General features: G+C 44.5%; 1 protein-coding gene across 5 annotated transcripts in view; it reads left to right on the plus strand.

Annotated features, from left to right (window-relative positions):
• The first annotated feature begins 757 nt into the window (after positions 1-757).
• Positions 758-19,828, plus strand: part of TOM1L1 (target of myb1 like 1 membrane trafficking protein) — a 60,617-nt gene continuing 41,546 nt past the window's right edge. For 3 of the 5 annotated variants that reach the window (XM_042255238.2, XM_060395092.1, XM_042255239.2), the window contains exons 1-7: positions 1,165-1,923; positions 3,286-3,370; positions 7,118-7,196; positions 15,489-15,638; positions 16,374-16,499; positions 17,488-17,580; positions 18,700-18,816. In XM_042255238.2, coding sequence (XP_042111172.1) covers positions 1,848-1,923; positions 3,286-3,370; positions 7,118-7,196; positions 15,489-15,638; positions 16,374-16,499; positions 17,488-17,580; positions 18,700-18,816 — 726 coding nt within the window. In that variant the 5' untranslated portion in view covers positions 1,165-1,847. Of the gene's footprint in view, positions 873-1,164; positions 1,924-3,285; positions 3,371-7,117; positions 7,197-15,488; positions 15,639-16,373; positions 16,500-17,487; positions 17,581-18,699; positions 18,817-19,828 lie in introns of those variants that run through there. The other 2 variants (XM_015098436.4, XM_060395093.1) reach the window with 1 other exon arrangement.

Genomic DNA, 19,828 nt, shown 5'->3' on the forward strand with positions numbered 1-19,828 from the left:
CGGCCGCACAGTCTGCACGGGCAGAAGGAAAGCCCTTTCCTTTCCTCAGCTTCGCGGGAGGATAGTTCCCAGGAGGAGCCCGGAGCTCGCTTGGCGGCGCCACGCGGTCCCTCAGGAAACGGGGGCAAGACGACGGCCAGCGCCTGCTTTGAAGCCAGTCCGCCCTCCTGACCCTCACTTGCAGCCTAAGGGAGAGGGACACGCCTTCGCTCCCGGATCTCGGGGCCGGGTCAATCAGCGGGGCGGGGTAAATATTTCCAGGCACTCGATTCCCTCAGTGGCTAAACATTTGTTCTGTGAGTGCCAGACGCTGACCTGGGCGGGTTACGTGGCTAATGTTCACCGTGGCCTGTGTAACTCCGCGTTTCCTTCTCTACAAGGGGGCGCAAGAGGCTCCGAGAAGTGCAGCGCCCCGCCCCGAGAGCAGCAGGATCCGCGCTCGGGCCCCAGCGGCGCCCCCGGGCCTTGAGGCCTGTCCCCCGGAGCTGCACGTGCGCGCGCGGCCCGCCCGCCCCGCCCCCTCCAGGACCCCGCCCCGCCCCCTCCAGGACCCCGCCCCGCCCCCTCCAGGACCCCGCCCCGCCCCCTCCAGGACCCCGCCCCGCCCCCTCCAGGACCCCGCCCCGCCCCCTCCAGGACCCCGCCCCGCCCCCTCCAGGACCCCGCCCCGCCCGAGACCCCCGCCCCACCCCCTCTGCGCCCCGCCCCCTGGGGACCCCGCCCCGCCCGGCGCCCCGCAGCGGCCGAGGGAGGAGCCGGGGCCGTGCGGGAGGAGTCGCGGGCGGCGGAGGCCCGGCGGGCTCGCAGCACGGCCATGGCGTTCGGCAGGAGTCACCGGGACCCGTACGCGAACTCCCTGGGCCAGCTGATAGGTAAGGGGGGCCCCGAGCCCTGACTCCGTTCCCCGCCGCACGGGACCGCGTGGGTCCCGGCTCGAGGAGCTCCCCGCTTCCCCGCAACTTTCCCAGGCCCGCGCCCGCCGGTGCGGCGATACCCCTGTCGCGTTCCGTCTCTCTCGAAGCCGGGCTCCGCACTGTTCCCCAGCGCCTTCCAGCGCGGTGGGCGTGGGAGCGGACAGGTGGCCCGGGGGTCGGGGGCGGCGGGCCTGGCCCTCCGCAGCGGTGCCGCCCTCTGGGGCCGGGCGAGCCTCTCCGAGAGCGAGCCAAGGGTTGTGCCCGCTCTGCGAGGGGAAGGTTCCAGGAGGGTGAGTGCAGTGACCTCGCCGGCACAGGCAGGTGTCCAGACGCGTGCTCGCGATTCCAGGCCTTTACAGCCCGAGCTTCTTTTTCGGGAGGAACAAAGAGAAGGGACGTGCTGAGCACAGATAGCGAAGGGAGGGGAGCCAGGCTCTCTCTCGGGGACAACAGAGGCCTCTGCGGGCCACCGAGGGCCACGCAGGTGTCTCCCCGACTCCTTTGGCTCTTCTGTGGGCGCGCCCCCGTCGACGTACGCGGAAGCCTGACCCGGGCCCGGGGCTGCTCACCGACGCGGCTCCGTGCCTTCCTCGGGAAGCGAGTGTGGCACCCGTGCCCGGAGGTGCCAAGCAGAGCGTGAGCATGTCGGCGAATTTAGTGGGACGAAGAAATCAGGAGAGCCTGGTAGTTATAACAAGGAGGCTGATTTGGAGAGTTTAGCCTGCAGCTTAGTTAACTGCTCTTTAAAAAGTACACGTCACCCAACCTGAAGCTTGGTTCCCACAACTTTATGAGATAGTGAGTGTAACTTCCATTAAGGAGGAAATGCTTTCCAAACTGTTGCTGGCTTTTTCTCTGTCGGGTGTTAAAATAAACTCTGACCAGAAATGGAGTCGGACTGCATCTTCATAATCTGATTTATTCTTTGGTGGTATGCACATTTACTGGCTGCCAACTGTATGCCTGGACCTGAAGCAGACACAGGCAAGACCTGGTCTCAGCCATCAAGGTATGGGGAAGATGCACACATATATAGGGAAGTGATTATAGTAGAGTACCTTTGCAATAGAAGAGAAGTGTAAAACACCCAAAACTTATGAAAAGGGAGAACTTAACTCTGCCATGGCTTTTGAAGGATGAGTTTGAACGATTTCTAGGAAGATGGGAAGGTGGGAGGAAGGAGCATGGAATGGGGAGCAAAGAAACTGGCTGAAAGAACCTTGTGACTAGACACAAGGTTGGTAAGCTTTGTCCATTTTGAATGCCAAGCGCAGATAGTGCTTCTCCTTGGGGGGGAGCAGGCTCGGCTTTGCAGTTCCACCAGCCAAACCTTTATCCTCTTCTTAATCCTTTCAATTAATTTTTGCTCCTTTCCCTGTTGGTCCTCATGTTTCCACGCTCAGGAATATTCTTTCCTTTTAGGAAAGTTGTTAAAATCACTCAGGTTGAGTGTTCTGTGATCCTCTTTGCAGGTGGCATTCTGTATTCTTAAGGAGGCTGTCTGGACAAGGAAAAACTATTTGTTTAATGATGGGGTTCCAGGTACAGGAGGCTTCAAGTATGTCTGGTGCAGCGCTGGTTAATACAGGTGCTGGCAAGTACACAGACAGTCTGAGTAGCTCTCTCTTTTTCTCAACACCACTCGACCAAGGAGAATACGTGACTTTTAAAAAAGCAAACAAAAACAACCTAGATTTGATGCTAGTTCTGCCTTGTACTGACTGACTGTGTAGCCTTGGGTAATTTCCTTAACCTTCTTGAACTTCTGTGTCGTCATCTCTGACAGTGGGTTAAATGAAATTGCGTAAGATAAAATACTTAGCAGTATGCACTTCACCTTGTAGGTAGCTGTCCTTCTCGGAAAGACAGGCAGGCAGATGGAGATTTAGGTGGGCTGTTCTAGCCCTGAAGCCTTTATTAATAGGTCATTTATTACTGTGGCAACAGCAGCACTCTGAACCTGGATCTTGACTGATTCTTGAATTACTGGGAATTGTGCAAAAAAAAAAAAAAAATCTGTCTGCCTTTTGGTGATGTAAACTTAATGGTGCTTGCTAGGGAACCCCAGGCAGATTGTTTCTGGAAAACCAGACATGTTTGGGGCTTCTCTGGTGCTTTAGACAGTAAAGAATCTGCCTGCAATACAGGAGCCCCAGGTTCAGTCCCTGGGTTGGGAAGATCCCTTGGAGAAAGGAATGGCAGCCCACTCCAGTATTCTTGCCTGGAGAACTGCACAAACAGAGGAGCCTGGCAGGCTATAGTCCATGGGGTCACAAACAGTCGGCCGTCACTAAGTGACTGACTTTCACTTTTTTTTGAGACGTGTTTTATTCTGTTGTAGCTCAGACTCAACCTAACTTTTTCTTTGCAGAAAAGGCTACGTTTGCTGGAATGCAGACGGAAGACTGGGGCCAGTTCATGCACATCTGTGACATAATTAACACCACCCATGATGGGTGAGTTCAGAGTGTGGTTCGTGTGTTTGTCTCATAAGAAGCATCAGAACTATAGTGTGTTTTCTCCTGCAAACTTGAGTTTTCTCTTACAGACTTTGGTTTTCTTGTTGAAATAGTGTTTCCATCACCTTTTAAGCACCCACTGCCTTTTGAAGACATGTCAGGTTGAAATATTAGGACAGCTGTTTTTTTCAGCATGTGGAATATCTGAGAATCCATTATAATTTTTTTCTTTGCCTTTTCCGTAATAATTTCAAATTTTGTCTCTGTGAGGCTCAAATCCCTTATTCTTTAAGGAGAGGGGGAGATATTGTTTCCTTCATTAGGAATTCTTCTTGCTCTGATTGCCAATATTTTATGTTATTGTAACTGAAAAATATTATGAAGAAGCTAGTGGACTCCTGGTGGTAAACTGTCTCTGAGCAGTTGGCATTATCAACCAGGAAATAATATAGAAGTTGTTTTCCTCTGCCTGTCACAAGACAATTTTTTTCTTCTGAATGCCAACTCATCCATGTTTACGCTGAGTTCTTAAACAATATGGTATCTTTTGTTACGCTTCTTAAGCTTTAAGAAGTTGAAATTTAAAGAACAAAATCATTAAGGCTATTTTGTGACTTATTCTGAATTATAACTTGTTGTAAGGGGTACAGTTCTCTTGATTTTCATACACATTTAAAGTCAGCATGAATAGCTAAAGAGATTATCTTAGTTTATGTTGATGAATGCAGAGTTCCAAATAACAGCAAGGCGATATAAGAAAGACTTCCTCAGTGATCAATGCAAAGAAATAGAGGAAAACAATAGAATGGGAAAGACTAGAGATCTCTTCAAGAAAATTAGAGATAAAAAGGGAACTTTTCATGCAAAGATGGGTACGAAAAAGGACAGAAATGGTATGGACTTAACAGAAGCAGAAGAGGCGGCAAGATACACAGAAGAACTATGCAAAAAAATCTTCATGACCCAGATAATCACAAGGGTATGATCACTCACCTAGAGCCAGACATCCTGGAATGTGAAGTCAAGTGGGCCTTAGGCGGCATCACTATGAACAAAACTAGTAGAGGGGATGGCATTCCAGTTGAGCTATTTCAAATCCTAAAATATGATGCTGTGAAAGTGCTGCACTCAGTATGCCAGCAAATTGGAAAACTCAGCAATGGCCACAGGACTGGAAAAGGTCAGTTTTCATTCCAACCCCAAACAAAGGGAATGCCAAAGAATGTTCGAACTACCGCACAATTGCACTCATCTCACACGATAGCAAAGTAATGCTCAAAATTCTCCAGGCCAGACTTCAACAGTACGTGACGGTGAACTTCCAGATGTTCAAGCTGTATTTAGAAAAGGCAGAGGAACCAGAGATAAAATTACCAACATCCCCTGGATCATCGAAAAAGCAAGAGAGTTCCAGAAAAACATCTACTTCTGCTTTATTGACTATGCCAAAGCCTTTGACTGTGTGGATCACAAAAAACTGTGGAAAATTCTTTAAGAAATGGGGATACCAGACCACCTGACCTGCCTCTTGGGAAACCTGTATGCAGGTCAGGAAGCAACAGTTAGAACTGGACATGGAACAACAGACTGGTTCCAAACAGAAAAAAGGAGTATGTCAAGGCTGTATATTGTCACCCTGCTTATTTAACTTATATGTAGAGCACATCATGTGAAATGCCAGGTTAGATGAAGCGCAAGCTGGAATCAAGATTGCCGGGAGAAATATCAATAACCTCAGATATGCAGATGACACCACCTTTATGACAGAAGACAAGAGGCAAGAAGAGCCTCTTGATGAAAGTGAAAGCTGAGAGTGAAAAAGTTGTCTTAAAACTCAGCATTCAGAAAACTAACATTCTATCTAAAACTAAAACTTAACATTCATGGCATCTGATCCCATCACTTCATGGGAAATAGATGGGGAAACAGTGGAAACAATGGCAGACTAGTTTTTGGGCTCCAGAATCACTGCAGAAGGTGACTGTAGCCATGAAATTAAAAGTCGCTTGTTCCTTGGAAGAAAAGCTATGACCAACCTCGACAGCATATGGACGTGAATTTGAGTAAACTCCAGGAGTTAGTGATGGACAGGGAAGGCTTGCATGCTGCAGTCCATGGGGTCGCAGAGTCGGACACAACTGAGTGACTGAACAGAACTGATGCTGATGAAGAAAACATTACAGTTAATTACTATCAATGGAAAGTGCTTAAAGTACTAACTAGTGCTTTAAAGTATTTATAATGGTTTCTCTATAGTCTTATTTCCCGCATTTGGTTCCTCTGAACCTTTTCTTCACTTATAATACTGACTTCTTCATTGATAGTGGAAAAAAGGGATCTCAATGTAAAATTATTTTACTTATTTATTTTTTCCTTTTTTATTTTTATTTATTTATTTAGCCACATTAGGTCCTAGTTGGGGCATGTGGGATCTAGTCCTCTAACCAGGGATCAAACCTGGGCCCCTGGTTTGGGAGCTCACAGTTTTAGCCACTGGACTACCAGGGAATTCCCCCAATTTTTTTCTTTTAAAACAGTATCTTTATTCTTTTAAGCTTTTCCAAGAGTTTAATCTTAGATTTTATATATGATCTTTTAGAAATATATCTATTATAGGAGTTACAATTGTAAGTGTACTTAGTGTTATATAATTATATTATCATATAATAGAAATTCTACCCATGCAAACATAACAAAATTAGAAGGTAATATGCAAAAAGGATTTGTATCTTTTTTAAGTTTTGGAGTGTAATTGGCATACAATACTGTGTAAGTTTAAAATGTACAGCAAATGACTTAGATATATTACAAAACAATTTCCACAATAAGTTAGCATCACAGTTACACCTCATAAAATTACAAAAACAATTTCCTCCCTCGTGATAAGAACTTTTAGTGTCTACTGTCTTAATAGCTGTCAAATATATCATATAGCAGAATTAACTACAGTCATCATGTTGTACATTACATCCGCATTACTTACTTAAAACTGGTAATTCACTTAAAACAGTGAATTTGGACTGTCTACTTATACATAGCGACTGAACTGAACTGAACTGAACTTACACATTGTTCTTCCTTTTGTAACATAAAATTGTAGGATATCAGTTAGTCCTGGTTAGTCCTAACTCCTCCTCCAGTATCCTGCTGCCTGTAGGGTGCTTGGGGCTTTCCAGGTGGTGCTAGTGGTAAAGAATTTGCCTGCCAATGCAGGAGATGCAAGAGATGCGGGTTTGACCCCTGAGTCAGGAAGATCCCCTAGAGGAGGAAATGGCATCCCACTCCAGTATTCTTGCCTAAATAATCCCATGGACAGAGGAGCCTGGAAGGCTGCAGTCCAAGGGGGTCTCAAAGAGTTGGACACAACTTAGCATAGGGTGTGTAGGAAATACTAATAATAAACATAGGTCACATTTTTGGAAATTCATTTCGTGTAAGGTGGTTCTGTGCATTGACATAGAGAGGGCTGTGGGTGTGAGTACATTTCCCATGTAGTGCTTTCTAGGTAATGGTCACCTGAATACGTTATTTGGTTTTCACAAGGAGGTAGGTGGTATTGTCTGCCTAGATGTGTGAGGAAACGGGTATAACAAGTTCAGTCATCTGCCCAGTGTCACACAGCAGAGCTAAGACCTTGGGTGTCTCCTCAGCCATTCCTCTTTCCACGCCGCACAGTGCTAGTCAGAGACGGACTTGCTTTCCGCAGGGCCTGCATTGATGATTTTACTGTGTTTGTCGTCATAGGCCAAAAGATGCAGTAAAAGCTTTGAAGAAAAGGATTTCCAAAAACTACAATCATAAAGAAATCCAACTCACCTTGTCAGTAAGTACTTTAATGTTTAATTGAGACTAAAATTGCCTAAGTTATAGTCATATTTCTAATTTTGGGTCTAAAGGATACAAATACTCTGAGATAATAGGTGAGCAAAAAGTTACGTACAGTATGGATTAAAATGATTCATTTACTGAGAATTACAGAATCAAGGGAGTTTTGTTGATTGTAAGAGCATTTAATTTGGTGGAAAATGAGTGTTCCTGGAAAATCATATTTTCCTGGTTAGGAGATGAGAACTGGTAATGAACAACTTGGAGGAACTGAGCTGATCAAGAAGTCTGTGTATGTGTTACACGTGGGGAGAACTGAAGCTTGGAAAACGCCCCCCTGTTAGCTCCCTGCCTTGCTTGCACACCTCTGGAATTCTGAGGTGCTGGCAGCTCTCTAGGGTCCAGCCAAGTTCTGCTGCCTGATATAATTTGAATTAAGTTCTTTGTTGATAGAAACAATCCTGTGCACCGTGTTTCTTGATACGGGTGTGGACATTTATTTGACGTGTTTCCGTTTTCCCCCGACCTTGGCTGTGTGACCCCTACAGTTGCTGGGTGAGTTGCCAGTTTCACTTCGGTACGTTTTGCAGACCCTGCCTGCTGCCTGAGAGTGAGCTGTGTGCTTTCTGATGTCTTCTGAGTGCCTTTGCTGACCTCATCCAGGCTCCTCTGCCAGCAGCATCAGACTGCCCTTAGGAGGGTTGGGCATGGTTATCTAGAGGGCTGTGGAGCAGAGCTGAGCTTTGCCCCCCTTTTCTAGCTTCAGGGGGAAAAGAACTTAGCACCTCTTGCTTACTTGGAAAAGAAATGAAGTCTTAATGATACTGTCACTGAAGAAACCCTACAAGTTAGGGTCAGAATACAGTTTTAGAGGGATTGTCTCCTCCACCTTTTTGGACCTCTCCCCTCTCCTTCACCATGGTTGCCTCCTCAGGGAGGTCACGGAGTGGAGGGAACCAGAAAGAGGAGTAAGGTGCTCCAGGGGAAATAGGAGAACAGTGGGTTGGTGATGGAAATACACCTTGGCCTGGTACTTTACCTGGTAGCTCAGCTGGTAAAGAATCTGCCTGCAAGGCAGGAAATGCGGGTTTGATTTCCAGGTCAGAAAGATCTGCTGGAGAAGGGATAGGCTACCCGCTCGAGTCTTCTTGGGCTTCCCTGGTGGCTCAGCTGGTAAAGAATCCACCTGAAATGCAGCAGACCTGGGTTCAATCCCTTTGTTGGGAAGATCCCGTGGAGAAGGGAAAGGCTACCTGCTCCAGGATTCTGGCCTGGAGAATTCCATGAGCTGAGGAGCCTGGCAGCCTGTGGTCCACTGAGTCACAAAGAGTTGGACACAACTGAGTGGCATTCACTTGCACTTTGGCTGATGCTCTCAACAACCCTGTGAAGAAGTTGTATTATGGACTCCACTTCTCAGAGGAAGAAACTGATAATTGGTGAGGTTAAGTGATGGTTTCCCCCCCCACCCGCCGGTCCAACTTTTAAGTAGCATAGGCAAGATTTCAGTGCAGGTCTCAGATTCTAAATTCCAGGCCCTGGCCCCATGCCACCTTGCTTCTCTGAACAAATCATGCCCCTTGAAAGAACAGTCACAGTGTTTCGTTTGTGTCTTCAGCTTCTTTGTGGTGGAAGATTTAGGGTATTAGGTGTTGACTGACTGACTGTCCTTCAGCCCCCATCCCCCTCCCCTAGCATCCAGTAAGGACTCAGGGAGTGATTGTGATTTGGGGTAGAAAGGTATACAGCTGTGCCCTGAAATGGAGGACGTCCCAGGGCTGCTGAAGGTTAGGAGAATTGACTGAGGAACCTAAGGGCGGAAGATAAATTTAGGCCGCTTTCCGAGTTTCAGCATGCGGTGTTTCAGCTTCCGACCGCTGTGGATTCTGTATGATGCCTTTGTCTCTCTCTGTGTTATAGCCAGCTTACCTGACCTTTCTGTGGTGGCTTTCTGTCCCTGGTCCATCACTTCCTCCATCCAGCTTCCTTCCCTCCGGGGACGAATCAGGACTCTCCCCTGAGGAAGCTGAGCTGTTTCCGAGTGTTGTCTTATACCCCCATCTGTCTATGAGGCCCCACACTTTCTCTTCTGCAGGTCATTTGATCGCTCAGGCCTTCCTCACAGCTTGCTGCCTGTTCCCTGTTCCACCTCTGGTAGCTGTTTCATTCTCGCCTCCTGATTTCCATACCAGCATGTGAGACCAAGGAGTCTAAGACCTGTGCCAAAGTAAAGGTGAGAATCACAGGTTAGGAGCCAGAATAGCTCCTCATTGTTAGGGGTAGAGTTCATTAAGGTCCCTGCTTCTTGGACTTCTTTGAATTGGCCTTTGATTCTTGATAGCTTCATGCAGCTTTCCTTGAGTTCTTTCTTTAATGGCCCAGGCACCTCACCTCAGACTACTCATTGCACTGGAGCGGTGTGTTTAATGTTTTAGAACAGACTTTAATGTAAACTTAAGCCAGACTTAATTATGAGAGAAATTAGTCACAGAAACAAATATCCAGTGTCTGTCAAAGGCAATTATTTGTTTACCAATAAACCCTTTAACAATGGATCCTCATATATTACATTTCCATTTTATCATGGTGAAGTGATGAGAGCCTGTCAAAGTCGATTATAAATGTCCTTTGTATTATCTGTCATTTAGGTTCTCCATGGATTTGTTAGCCTTGATTAGGTCTTCGCTGGGATCTGACTAGACTCTGATTTCCTACTATCAGTTGGTGGTACGGTTTTGTCAAGAAGCCTGTTGTTTTGTCTTATTTTAAAAACCATTTAGTTATCAGGCTTCATAACTCTTTTCCTATCAAGAGCTAGGAATACCAGACCGCCTTACCTGCCGCTTGAGAAATCTGTATACAGGTCAAGAAGCAACAGTTAGAACTGGACATGGAACAATAGACTGATTCCAAATCGGGAAAGGAGCACATCAAGGCTCTATATTGTCACCCTGCTTATTTAACTTATATGAAGAGTATATCATGAGAAACACTGGGCTGGATGAAGCACAAGCTGGAATCAAGATTGCAAGGAGAAATATCAATAACCTCAGATACGCAGATGATATCACCCTTATGGCAGAAAGTGAAGAGGAACTACAGAGCCTTTTGATGAAAGTGAGAGAAGAGAGTGAAAAAGCTGGCTTGAAACTCAACATTCAGAAAATGAAGATCATGGCATCCAGTTCCATCACTCCATGACAAATAGATGGGGAAACAGTGGAAACAGTGACAGACTTTATTTTCTTGGGCTCCAGAATCACTGCAGATGGTGATTGCAGCCATGAAATGAAAAACTGTTTGCTCTTGGAAGGAAAGCTGTGACCAACCTAGACAGCATATTCAAAAGCAGAGACATTACTCTGCCAGCAAATGTCCATCTAGTCAAGGCTATGGTTTTTCCAGTAGTCATGTATGGATGTGAGAGTTGGACTATGAAGAAAGCTGAGCACCGAAGAATTGATGCTTTTGAACTGTGGTGTTGGAGGAGACTCTTGAGAGTCCCTTGGACTGCAAGGAGATCCTACCAGTCAATCTGAAAGGAGATCAGTCCTGTTTCACTGGACGGACTGATGGCTAAAGCTGAAACTCCAATACTTTGGCCACCTGATGCAAAGAACTGACTCATTTGAAAAGACCCTGATGCTGGGAAAGATTGAAGGCAGGAAGAGAAGGGGACGACAGAGGATGAGATGGTTAGATGGCATTACTGACTCAATGGACATGGGTTTGGGTGGACTCCGGGAGTTGGTGATGGACAGGGAGGCCTGGCGTGCTGTGGTTCATGGGGTCGCAAAGAGTCGGACATGACTGAGCAACTGAACTAAACTGAACGGATAACTCTTTTTTTTTTTTGTATACATATATCCCCTCCCTTTTGAAACTCACTCCCATCTCCCTCCCCATCCCATCCCTCTAGGTTGATACAGAGCCCCTGTTTGAGTTTCCTGAGCCATACAGCAAATTCCCGTTGGCTATCTGTCTTGCATATGGTCATGTCAGTTTCCATGTTACTCTTTCCATACATCTCACCCTCTCCCCATGTCCATAAGTCTATTCTCTATGTCTGTTTCTCCATTGCTGCCCTGTAAATAAATTCTTCAGTGCCATTTTTTCTAGATTCCGTATATATGTGTTAGAATATGGTATTTATCTTTCTCTTTCTGACTCACTTCAGTCTGTATAATAGGTTTTAGGTTCATCCACCTCATTAGAGCAGACTCAAATGTGTTCCTTTTTATGGCTGAGTATTATTCCATTGTATATATGTATCACAACTTCCTTATCCATTCCTTTGTCGATGGATATCTAGGTTGACCTGAACTGATAACTCTTAGCCAGAGTCTAGTCTTTACTTGAATGAGTCAGTTATGATAAGTCTCAGCAAGATACTATTATTGCGAAGAGGAAAGTGGTTGAACAGGTTCCTGGGAATCAGTTAATTAGTTGAAGCACCCCCTAGGTGGTGAGTTACGGGGACTTCAGAATTAGTGTAAAGTGTCTTCATTCCTCTAGAAACTTACAAAGTAAGCTCATCCCCTTGGTGGCCTTACCTTGGTATGGTTTTCAGCTCTGGATGACCCCAAAGCCTGGGTTACTATGCTGAGTTTAGAAATTTACCGTGAGAAATAAAACTACCATGGAGCTTTTTTTCCTAACATTTTTGAAAGGAATACTTATCTTGGCTTGTCAATATTTTCTTTCTTGATGGGAAATTATCTGTGTGAGCAGACAATCTCAGTACTTACCATTTATTAAGGTCCTGCTATGTGTCAGGCTCTTCATATACATCACTTTTCACTTAAGCCTTACAGCAGGTCTCTGGAGGAAGGTAGGCTCATTCTGCAGTTGATGATGCTGAGGCTTAGTCGGGATAAGTGATTTGCCCAGCCACATGCAAAGGGACAACTGTGAAGCCTCAGATCAGCATACTCTGCAGTCTCAGTTGTTGCCTCCTCCTGGGTTCCCTCCTCCACCTCAGATGATGGTTTCTTGGTTCATAGGTAATGCGTGCTCAGTTGCTCAGTCGTGTCCAGCTCTTTGCAGCCCCGTGGACTGTAGCCCACCAGGCTCCTCTCTCCATGGAGTTTTCCAGGCAAGAATATTGGACTGGGTTGCCATTTCCTCCTCTAGGGTAATCTTCCCAACCCAGGAATCAAACCCACCTCTGTCGCATCTCCTGCGTCTCTGCACAGGCAGGTGAACTCTTTACCACTGTGCCACCTGGGAGCTCCATGTTCATAGGTTATGTGAACACATAAATTACACCAAAGCCCAATTCTAAAATGTGTAGAAACAAGGTATTTGATTTTTCCAATTCACCACTCTTAAGTTTTATTGTTTAGCTAAGTGGGCTGGGGTGTGGCAGGTACTGTGACATGAAGGAGGAGGTGATAGCATAGAAGTAATTGGTCCTGACACTGTAGATTCCAATGGGAAAACACAAAGGGCATGGTTTATGATCTCCAGATGTTAACATTCTCAGCATTTCATATTGACTCTTTGATTTTTATAGGTAACCTCCTGGGAATGTTACCCATTAACATAAAATCTTGATACTCCCAACAGTAAAAAGTGGTTTGTGGAATATTTAGCATTTCTTTCACTATTATGGAAGATGAGACTTAGAGGCAAAGTGTTTTGCCTAAGACTGCTCAACTGGTTACATGAAGTATTTCTATAAATTCCCATTGAACTAGAGGCACCTGATAAAAACTCATCATAATAGTGTATCAAGCAAAAAGTCATTTGTTACGCAACTTGTCTTTCTCGAAACAACTCGTATTAAAATAGATTCATCTTAATGTGTTTTGGATTCTGGTTTTATTTTCCTTTGGTTACAGGTTCTCCCTGTGTTTCACCTGCTGCATGTGCTCAGCTTCCATATTTTATAGTTGCCTTTTTAGCAGCGATGCCCTTATAACTATAGCTTTCATATCTTCTTCTATTTGTATTGCCATTAAAGTGACACAGTACAGAGCATGGTGTAAGATCAGTTTTCAGGACTCCTTTTCTGCAGAGCTCATACCTGTCCTGGTCATATTATGGTCTTTGTGACCTCTGGGAAGGTGGTAGCATGGACACTAGAGATTTCATTGTGTGTTTAGATCACTTTCAGAAATCTGCTTTCTGCATGCAGTCCTTCCGTACAGCTCATTCTTTCTTAGCCTGTCTTCTGTTCATGTTGCTGTATTGAAAATCTTTTTTTCAAGATGACTGATAACTCCACTAATCAACAAACCTACCTGAGTTTTTCTCACTCCATATTCCTAGCTGTTTGACACTCCATCGTCCTGAAAATCCTGCCCACTTTTGACTTTATGAGCATCATGTTCTGTTTATTTTATGCCTCAGTTTCCGTTGGTTGCTCTTGGGCTGCCTTTCTCGATCCTCCTTCTGGCCTCCCAGTTGAATCCTGCTGTGCCTCCTGCGCTCTGTTCATGCGAGGCAGCCCCAGGTACTCCCTGTGGGCTTAAGTCTCTCCTGAACTGTATCTGTGCCTGTACAGCTCTCAGCCAGAAATCTCCACTTGAATGTCTCTGTCCTTTTGTCTTAGTCATCTTGAGCTGCTCTAACAAGGTACCATTGATTGGGTGGCTTAAGCAATAGACTTTTCAATTTCTCCAGTCCGTGAGGCTCTGAAGTCCAAGGTCAGGGTGCTGGCAGGTTCAGTGTCTGAGGAGGGCCCGCCCTCTGGCTTGTTGATGGCTGTCTTCTCGTTGTATCGTTGTGTAGCCAAGGAGAGACCTCTCTTTTCCCTCCTTTCTGAGAAAGGCAGGAGAGAAAAGGGCCGACAGAGGACAAAATGGTTGGATGGCATCACCGACTCAATGGACATGAGTTTGAGCAAACTCTGGGAGATTGTGGACAGGGAGGCCTGGCGTGCTGCACTCCACGGGGTCACGAAGAGTTGGACATGACTTAGCGACTGAACAACAACAATCTCGTTCATGAAGACTCCAGCCTCATGACCTAATTTCCTCCAAATACCATCATGTTAGGGATTAGGAGGTTCACCATAGGAATTGGGAAGGACACAGACATTCAGTCTGCAGCACTTATAAACTCAAAATATGTAAGTTTCAACCCATCATTTTGACCTTAGGCCAGTCATACTATCCCATCCACTTCCAGATTTCCATCCAAAGTGCTATCAGTCTCATGCAGAGTAACAGTCATTCAACTTTCAGCCTTTCCCTGTCAGCAGATAACCTAGTTGTTGGAAGTCCTTCCTTCAGAATTCTCATGTCTTCCCCTTCCTTGCACCCTCACCATCCTAGTTTAAGCCTGTCTGCATCAGGCTCTACTAGGGGGTAATTGCTGGATCTCTCCATCATTTCAGGGTCTTTGCCCTCCAGTTGCTTTGGTAGGGTGCTGCACCAACCTTCTCTCAAGTTCAGAATGGAGGTGTGATGGTGACAAGCTGAGGACCCTCCAGTGGCTTCCTGGTGCCTTCTCAATAACGTCCAGATTCTTTACATTGCCGCACAACTTTCTGCACAGTCTGGATGATGCCCCTCCAGACTTTATCCATTCAGTTCCCCAGGGTCTCCAGTTTGCCGATATAAAGAAGCCTCTACAAACCAGAAAACTTGTTTTCCTTCTCACAGCTCATACAGTTCATCACCTGTACATAAATTTTTTTATGATTTGCCTGTCTAGACTATCGCTTTATATGCATTTATCCTTTTCTTGACCATTTTTCAAAGGCTAGCTTAGGACCACCTTTTTGAACTGATGTACACCCGTGGCAGATTCATGTTGATGTATGGAAGAATTTTTTATTAAATAAAAAAAAACAAAAGTCTCAAACACCTGGCCCTAAATGGTCACGTCTGCCTGTAAAGGTCTGTAGCTGGAGTAACCGTGCAAGTTTTCACCCAGGCAAGGATGTTTTTGGAAGTGAAAGGAGATGATGTCATTAATAAAGCTGGGGCAATAGGAATTCACCAGGACTTTCCTGGAAACACTAGGACAAATGTCAGCTTGCCTAGAGCCAACAGGCTTTGTTTGCACCTCCCACTGGCCCTTGGCATTACCACCTCACATTGTTACCAGTTCTCTTATGATTGTGTCCTGGCTCCCCAACAAGACTGTCTGCTAAGCAGTTACATTATGCCTTAAATTTCCTCACATTCCCAGAACCGAACATTTTGCCATGTATTTTAGTGGATAACCAAATTTTGTTTATTAATTAGAGTGCTGGTGGAAATCATCACTTAGCAATTTTTCTCTTGTACTTTGGAGGTGGTTTTGCCCAAGAGATAAAATGTTTGATTTTTCCCTTCAGCTTATTGACATGTGCGTACAGAACTGTGGTCCGAGTTTCCAGTCTCTGATTGTGAAGAAGGAGTTTGTTAAAGATAGTCTAGTGAAGCTGCTGAATCCCAGATACACATTGCCAATAGACATTCAGAACAGAATCTTGAATTTCATTAAGGTAAGTCTGTTATATACCTTATGGGCTAGTGAATGTCTAAGATTAGAAGCTTAATTTCCTAACTCCCAGTTGGTTCAGTGATCCTTTATAAGCCTGGAACTGAGCTTCAAAGTGTTTTTATTCTGTTTTCCATGTAATAATTTCTTGGCATTGGACACTGGCCTTTTTCTGAAGAATTTATAGTCTTTTCCATATTTGTCTCTCAGTTTCTGTTTTATCTATGTCAGATAGAAGAGATAGTGATGTATACATTTATTTTACAGATGTGGAAACTATCTTCTCGGGTCGATAACTCACTGCCTGCAGTTATTTGGCAAAAGATCTACAGATGGTGTTTTAGAGTCTATTAATTGTATCTAGTCTAGAGTTTCACTAAATTGTTGAGGCCTGGCAGTCTGATAATTAAAAATATTTTACATTATTCTAATCTCTAAAAATGGACATTTTGGACTTTGCTGGTGGTCCAGCACCTTCACAGCCAAGGGCACGGCTTCAGTCCCTGCTTGGGGAGCTAGGATCCCACCTGCTGTTTGACACAGCCAAAAACAAGTAACTGCCACCACCATCCCCCCCCCCCCAAAAAAAAAAACCTGCAAAAAATGTACATTTTGTGTATGGCATTCAAAAGTATGGCATTCTGAGTAAGCTTCATAATTGTCAGTCTCTGATTTTTTGGTCATTGTGTTTTGTTTTGCTGCTCTTTTATCTCTGAAACTTTCCATCTCTTGAATTCAGACATGGTCGCAGGGTTTCCCAGGAGGTGTGGATGTCAGTGAAGTGAAAGACGTGTACCTGGACCTCCTTAAGAAAGGGGTTCAGTTTCCTTCATCAGGTGGAGAGACTGAAACAGCCAGACAAGAGGTAGGAGGCCCTTTTTGACCTGTGTAGAGAAAGACAGTGAAGGGCTTGGGTCTTTCTTCATTGAAAGGAACGACTCTAGCTCCACCCAGCTTAAGCTGAAAGATGAATCTGTGATTTCAGAGAATAACCAGGCCACAAGAAGGCTGGTGTTAGCTGGGTCTTTGTAACAACAGAGAACTGAGATTCAAATGCCTCGTTACTTGTCTGCTCCCCTTTGACAATCAGCTTATTCTGTCCTTGCAGACCAGTTTTCTTCACGTTGTAGACAACACGCGGGGCCTGCTATGCATGTGCCTGCTAAGTCACTTCAGTCTGACTCTGCGCAGGGCTCCCTGGGTGGTGCTAATGGTAGACAACATAGCTCCCACATTTTCATGTTGCAGCCTTAGCTTTTTCAGATTCAAAGCTCAAAATTGCAGAGAAAGGACTCATTGAACCAACATGGGTCAGTTTTCCATTTCTGCACAAGTTAAGTGAGGTTTTGGAAGAATGTGATGGCTTCATATAGAAATCGTTTAGGTAGAGCAGAGTAGGGGCAGTTTTCAAAAGAAAAGATTGGTGCTAGACCGGCAAGGGGCTCTGTTGGTAGTCATGTAATAAATTTGTTTATCAATACTGTGCCCATAGAAGAGTCTCTTCATGTTCACATGTATTCATTCTCAAGTCTGTAAATAACTTCCCAGGTTTTGAACTTACAACACTTTGAGAGACTGATTATAAGTCAACTCTTGGCTTCCTGTAATGTAATGTAGAAACATAATGTAAACACAGTAGTTCTTTCCATAATGTAAAATCAGTAGTTCTTCCCTTCTGTGATTGGTGAGTCCTGTCTTGGTAGAAAAAGCAATTCATGTGTATACCAAAGTCTGACCTTTGTGAAGGCTTTGTCCTGAGGGCTAACTCTCCCTAGTGAGTGAGTCATCTGAATGGAAAAATGGGCTTGCAGTGGCCAAGTTAATTCCAATAATAATATTTCCATGTTTCATAGACGTCACCGAATCCACCACCGTCTGTTCCTTCTGCACCAGCTCTTCCTTCCGTAGCCCCCAAGATCTCCACTATTGCATTGGTCCCAGAACAGGTAACAATAGCAATGATTGTATTTATTGATGACTTTTTCTAAGTTCTAAGCACTTTATATATAGTTCGTTTATTCTTAGCAATGTTATTGTAAGGTGGAGATATCTTTTAGCCTCATTTTACAGAGAAGGGGACTGAACTGTATGTCGATGATGGTTCAGCTCTAAGTGGAATTAATCCCATGAATTCTGCCTGATTCTGAAAGCCTGAGCTTGAACAGTTGGGCTTGTCTAGTGGCTTATGTGGCTTTGTGGAGGCTTGGCTGTATGTGGAGTTTATAAGCAGCTGATCCTGTTGCCCCTGATAAGACTGCCCATATGCCATTTCAGACAGCTCGGTGAATGGTAGTCTTAGAACTGATATTAATTGTGCCAATCGAATTGCATTCATGGCTTTGTCTTTTATCTGTTTATCAAAGGTTTAGACAAGCAGTTATTAAATGAAGCTCATTTCTATCCTGCTATAAAGGAACTATCATTTAAGACTTTGTAGGGACTTCCCTGGCAGTCCAGTGGTTAAGAATCCGCCTTCCAATGCAGGGGACACAGGTTCCACCCCTGCTTGGAGAACTGAGATCACAGCTGCCACAGGGCAGCTAAGCCCCTACACCACAAGGAAAGCCCTAGTATGGCCAAAGTTTTTAAAAAAGACCTTGTATTATTATTATTTGTTATTATATAGTAGTCCATGTGATTAATTACTCTTGGAATTTAATCCAGGAAGGGGAAAAAAAAAAACTGTTTATCTCTTGATTCTTCTTTCTTTAATACAATGGGACTATAAAACATTCATTTTTTTCCTCCCCCATTGGTTTCCAGGAAATCCAGACTCACATTTGCAATTTTGTCCAGGTTCCTGATATGATCATCTTCTCTTTTCTCCATCTTGGTTCTAACCTGACTTTTCCCCTTCATCAACTTTCCTAGAGCATGTTTTTAAATGTAATACAAGAGCTCTCAAGACCTTTTAGAAGGTGACAGATTATACACTTGTAAAATAATTGTATGTACATTTATATAAATTTGAAAGTGCTCAATTTTACAAAAGTGTTTTCTCTGGGAGCAGGAAGCAGAGCTGTTCTCTATGTCTCACTTACTGGTTATTGTGTTGCCGTCTGCAGATTGGAAAACTACACAGTGAATTGGATATGGTGAAAATGAATGTGAGAGTAATGTCTGCCATACTGATGGAGAATATTCCTGGGTCTGAGAACCATGAAGACATGGAGCTTCTGCAGGTGTAGTATGATTGCAGGGACAGTTGGTAACAGTGTCTCTTATTCTTTAAACTTTGAGCCTGTGAGATGGAAGATACCCTCGCATTGACTAGTCCATCCCCCCACGTCTTTCCTTGATTTTTGAAACTTAACAGGAAGATGCATGGATGACTTTTATCAGAAATGCAGTAGTACGTTAGATGCGGTATTTACCTTCTTGCAATAAATAATTTAACAACATTAGTCATTGATAGCCTTGCCATATACAGTTTCGGTTAGTCTGTAATTGTTTTAAATGTGTAATGTTGCCTCTGTATTTATCTATTCAACAAACATGAGTAACTACAATGCGGTAAAGGATATAGAAATGAGGAGGCTAGTCCTTAGGGACTTGGGACTAGTAAGCAAGGGTGTTTTGTAAAATCAAGTGTTATAGAACTGCTGCTCTAATAGAAATGTATTTATCATACTGTAGGTTCCGGAGTGGGGGCCACGGAGAAAGGGGAGGGTTTCTGGAAAGGTTCAGAGAGAGAGGCATGGCTGAGGCTGGGACCAAGTGAGTGGACGGTGCATTTGGACCTGCGTGAGCATGTGAAGGACCACCAGCTGTTCATCCTGACTGTGGTGGGGGCCCTCCCAGACCCTTTTCTGTGTCTCTACAGCCAGACCATTTCTTCCCTCTGATAGGTTTGTTCTAATTATCTATTTTAAATTTTAGCACACACTTCTAACATAATTTTAGAAGCAGAGGAAAAAAAAAATCAGTTTCTAAATCTTTTTCTTCCCCCAAAGTTAAGGAACTTGTCGTATTTTTGCTTTTCTGCGATCCCCACTCCCCAAGTCTCATGTTGTTGTTATTTTTCCTTTAAGTCCTTTGGTTGCTAGTGAGTGAAATTTTTCTTGATTGTCACTTGCTTGGGAAACAGTAAATGGTAAAAATGCCCTTTTTCAACATTACCACTTATATTTAACTGCTGTTCCTTACATCATTACTAGTGGTAAACCTTGAGGGTTTACATGTCCAAAGATGTCT

The sequence above is a fragment of the Ovis aries genome, chromosome 11, assembly GCF_016772045.2.
Source record: "Ovis aries strain OAR_USU_Benz2616 breed Rambouillet chromosome 11, ARS-UI_Ramb_v3.0, whole genome shotgun sequence".
Taxonomy (NCBI): Eukaryota; Metazoa; Chordata; class Mammalia; order Artiodactyla; family Bovidae; genus Ovis; species Ovis aries.